Source organism: Nymphaea colorata, chromosome 3 (genome assembly GCF_008831285.2).
Source record: "Nymphaea colorata isolate Beijing-Zhang1983 chromosome 3, ASM883128v2, whole genome shotgun sequence".
Classification (NCBI taxonomy): Eukaryota; Viridiplantae; Streptophyta; class Magnoliopsida; order Nymphaeales; family Nymphaeaceae; genus Nymphaea; species Nymphaea colorata.
Window position 1 is genome coordinate 20,641,681 of NC_045140.1, and position 4,982 is coordinate 20,646,662.

Here is a 4,982-nt window from a genome sequence, read left to right on the forward strand (position 1 = left end):
GCGATTCTCTTATTCAAACATGTAACCATCTTCTAGGAGAAGGACAAGAAAGTCGTTTTCATGTAAATCTATAGCAATATTTACAAATAATTTAAGTTGTACATAAAGGCACATTTTAAAGGTTTTCTTTGTTCTATCCATGCACGTCAGTCTTTCTTTCCACTCTAGAAGGGATCTAGATGCTTCTCTAGAAAGCACAAGTCCATGACAAGTAAGAGGGAGAGGGGCTACTCCCCAACCAAACCAGGGTCTCCAATGAAGTTACATTTATTTTAAGAATTCAAGACAAAAAGATTACTGACTTATTTGGATTGGATTTGTCTTTACACCAACCGTTCTTCCAAAATAAGTAATTATATTTTTTATGCATGAATCATAAATAAATGTCTAAGGCATTATGGAATGCTCAATGGATCCGATCAATCTTACTATCGACCCGAAATCTAAATCCAATTGGCCGGTGGGAGTAGGAATTTGAAATTGGTGGCAAGCAACCTTCATGTCTCTGCAACTGTGGATGGGGTAGATGCTATTTATTGAATAAGATAGTACCGCTACACCTTAAATATTAAATTCTCCATCACCTTCAACTTGAAGATGCTAACTCCAACTCACGTCAATGCCGACTCCAACTTTGAATGTGGGCTTGCGATCGAGAACGCGTTCCTACCACATACTCCTGTTTGAGCAATCAATTTCGGGGCCCCTATGCTGTTAAAAAAGAAATCCAATTACATTGGAAAATATCGGCATATTTTCCTCCTGTAGTGTCCACCATCACTTTGGGCATATTCGTCCCTTATGCATGCATGCAGCAGCGTATTGGGGTTGTTAATTCTTTGTTTGATTGTCAGATATTTGTTGTTAGTTTTCATCTTTCTTTCTCTTTCCTTCCCTTTACAACACAAGGGAGGCGTGGGCGTGGAGTTGGCTCCATGCGGGCAACACCATGTGCACCCAATATTGTGCTTTCAGTTTCCAATAGACAGGGAAAAAGCGACCCAAGCGCCCAAATGCAAGGGATTCTCCAGAGAAGTAGTTGTCAAGGGTCGGGTCGTCGAATTGGCACGTCGCCATCGCCTGGTCAACCCTGGGCTCCTTTCCGTTTACCAATTCAAAGCCAGCCAAGCGCAGTAGGCGCGAACACTGCTGTGGACTCGAAAGCCGCATGAATAGAATGGATCTGATCTGCCCTGAAGTCCAGAATACTGATCTGGATCTCGTGGAGTAACAGCTAACAGCCAGACCGGACCCGGACGGTCCCTACCAGACCGGGATAGGCATTGAACTGGAGATAGCGCAGACACCTCAGCCGACGATAGCGGACACGTTATTACCGGAAAGAAGCGCGAGCGAACACGGATTTTCCTCCCCAGTTTTTTTTAATCCGAGCCGTTGAGTGTCCACACAATTCGTGACCATCCGCCGTCCGAGTAGATGACACGTGGGAGCTGCTCGGCCGCGCGAGATACATGTCCACGTCACCAACAGCTACGACTCGGGAAGACCGATACGAGTTCCCCATGCGGTCGAGGGCAGTCCCGTCATTTCGGCGGGTCGGATATTCCCGTTTGCGGTTTGCCTACCGATGGTGAGCTGCACCCCGTGAACGGTGAACTTCCCCGGGAAAGACCAGCCTGTCCTTCCAACGCCAGACGTAACGGCGTTAACGGGGACAAGCTCGACCTTGTGGAAAGTTGGGACGGGTAAGATCGTCACGGACGCGGGACCATTAACGCTTCTGTGCCCTAATAAGGATGACGGCGTTTCGAAGGGAAACGTCTGTTAGGGTTCGAGAAAGACGGATCGGGATCTCGCACTCTTGGCTCAGCTTTTAGGCTCTGCCCGTTTAGGAGAGAGAAACATTTTCCTGCCGTCATGGGGAGAGGAAAAGAAAATTAAAATAAAAAAGAAAAGAAAAAGAGAGATATAGCACCTCTCCGGCTTTCCCTCTTCCCCACGTCGTGCCATCTCTGTGGACGGCTATAAAAGAGGGATCAAACAAATCTCCGTTCGCAATTCGAAGGGAACCCGCCTCCTTTTGAGGAGAGTTTTCGAACCTCTTACTCTCTCTTCTCTGCCTGTGCGGATCTCAAATGGCGACCGCTCGCAGGGTTCTCCGGCACGTCGTGGATGGAGCGAACCGAGCAGCGGCCGCCCGATTCCACCCCCAATTCAACATTCCGGCGACCTCCTCGCCGGTCTTGGCCGACCGTTGCATCGCCAAGCACCCGATGGACGCGACCAACTCCAGCGAGAACCTCAAGTTCCGCCGCTTCTCGCAAGCCGCGACGTCGACGGAATCCTTGGCCGGCCGGTTCAGCGATCGGTTGATCCAGAGCCTGGGTGGCCTATCGATCAAGGAACGCCTCCGTATCAACGGTGTCGTGCCGCCATTGCCGCCGTCGCCGCCGCGGATCACCGTCGAGGAGGCTAGGAAGCTTCTACAGGTTGCGCAGATGGAAGCCCTAAAGTCGAGGGTGAGGAGCATAGAGAAGGACTGCATCTCCTACGATGAGTTCCTGCAGATCTGCGAGGAATGCACCGTCGGTTCGAACCACGGCGGAGCCAAAGACCTCGCCAAGAAGATGGATGAATCTGGAACGGTGATCGTTCTGGGAGACAACGTGTTTCTTCATCCTGAGCAGGTATGACAAGATTCTACGTTTCTTTTCCAATCTTTCCGAGGTTATTTTCTTAGTGCCTCACTTTCTTCACCATTTTTTCTCCTTTTTCTGACAGATTATACCGAAATTAGGGGAAATGTACATGGAATTTCTTTTCCGTTGTTTCTTAGTTCATTTAGTTCCTTATGTTGAAGTTTATTTTCCTTCGAAGGATTTTAATATTTCGAGAGCAAAATTTTTACTTTTTCAGGACTCGAATTAGAAGGGAGAATCGTTGGCGTTCCCTGTCTCCAGTATGGCGGATTCTGGTCTCCGTTGAACGTATACGGTCTACTGCAGCCAACGATCCCCCAGAACCTTTTATAAGTTAACAAAAAATTCTCCAAAGAGAAAAAAAAAAAAAACACTAACTTCTTTAACACGGTCAAGCTAAATTTATTTTCTGTTCAGCTCTTCTTATCGGAAATTATGAACTCATTGCTTCAGCAAAACTTGGAGTCGAAAAAAGTGAGAGGTTTGAGGAAACGAAAAGAATTTTGCCATTTTCTGAATATTGAAAAAGAAAGAGGTAGTCAAACCTAGAATGGTTTTTCATTTGTAAAGGCTACAAGAGAGCGGCGCTCTCATGAGGCAGATATCATGGTACCAGCTCTTCACTGTAAAAAGGTCTAAACTTCACCGGAGAAAAAAAGAAACATGGATATGAAGAATTTCCACTTGGAGTTCTTCGCTCTGTGTTGAATGGGGCCCTACAGTGGGCGATGGAATTATCCGGTCGGACGGCCCAGGTGGTATATCATAATGGTAGCCCAGAGAGGTGATTAATGCAAAGTACCTCCCCCTTCTTGGGCAGGATTTGTCTCCATTTTTTGGGCTGTTCTGTGTAGGACTGATGCATTCGTGGTTAGATTATTGTTGTTCTTCCTTTATTTAATGGTTCCAGAATTAGGGAAAATAATATGAAATTAGGTAGTTTTTTCTTTTTCTCACTGAGGAAGAAGGTAGAAAGTAGACGGTGAATTTTCATGGCTTGCAGGTGGCGAGGGTGCTGGAAGGCGTGATGCCAGAGGCGTGGTACGGCGGGGACAAGGCTCGCCGGTCGGAGCTGGAAGCCATGGAAAGGGAGAAGGAGGTGATCGACGCGGAGGCGGAGAAAGGGGTGAGGCGGGAGCTGTGGGGCGGGCTGGCCTACCTGGTGGTCCAGACGGCTGCCTTCATGAGGCTGACCTTCTGGGAGCTCTCTTGGGACGTCATGGAGCCCATTTGCTTCTACGTCACCTCCGCCTACTTCATGGCAGGTTATGCTTTCTTCCTCCGAACCTCCAGAGATCCCTCCTTCGAGGGTTTCTTCGCCAGCAGGTTCGAGTCCAAGCAGCGGCGTCTCATGCGCCGCAAGAACTTCGACCTCGCCCGCTTCCACCAACTCCGCCGCTCCCTCCGCCCTTTCTCCCCCTCCACCACCGCTCAGCAGGCTCACCATCATCTGGATGGGACCCACCACAACTCGCTCTCCCATTCGTTGCTGGACGGTGTCGTCCGCTAGCAATCGGAATTTTTTTTTCTTCACTTGCTTTCATTTTCTTTTTTCTGATGGCGTCCCTGATGTGTGTCTCTAATTACAAACATACGATAACCACCGCACTGTCGCCAGGAACAGTTTTGGTTCTTTCCTTTGGTTTGTGCCGTTTTGAAGAGTTCATGAGAACATCCCTTCGTTTAGGAGTATTGTAGATTTACTATGTACAAATATATGAAGACTGGGAGTAAGTGTAACCCAGAATATTATTCTGCTCATTCTTTTGTTGATTCTTGGCAATCAATTTTATATGTGGCTGGCCGTGGAGGAAGGATGTTGGCTTTTCCTTTTAGAAGCAAAAGAGATGATACAGTGCCGATTATTTTTCCAATAACTGAGAATTCAAAGCACCTTTGAAACGGTGAGGAAAAAGAACCTTTTTGCTCCGCGATTCGGCGGAATGAAATTATTAATCGTGGAGAAATAACATTTTCAAAGTAACTTTTTACAGAAACTGACTTAATTAAGTCTAGATTTTTCTCGTTTACATATTAAAAATGAACTCTGTAGAACTTGTGACTCTTCTAGAATTGGTCGGTGAATAGGATAGATTTGCCACCAACCCAATTGGAATATAACTTTGACAACGCTGGTCAGAATACGCGGAGATCAGTCGACGAACAGCTTTTATTTCTAACAAGTGAAGGGCTAGATGGGGCTGGGTGTTGTCCAGTGGAGGCGTATCTCGTGGGTTTACGAAATGTGGAGATGAGATGAGGATGATGAGCATCAGCAAGAGGGTGTATGGGGTCGGTTGGTATAGAGAATAATAGGTGGGT

General features: G+C 47.2%; 1 protein-coding gene across 1 annotated transcript; it reads left to right on the forward strand.

The window, feature by feature from the left end:
- The first annotated feature begins 1,962 nt into the window (after nt 1-1,962).
- On the forward strand, nt 1,963-4,421 carry LOC116250988 (calcium uniporter protein 2, mitochondrial-like). Its single transcript, XM_031625018.2, has 2 exons — nt 1,963-2,648; nt 3,664-4,421. Exons 1-2 carry the CDS (start codon nt 2,097-2,099, stop codon nt 4,168-4,170), a joined length of 1,059 nt encoding a protein of 352 aa, XP_031480878.1. The 5' UTR covers nt 1,963-2,096; the 3' UTR covers nt 4,171-4,421.
- Nucleotides 4,422-4,982: the final 561 nt, after the last annotated feature.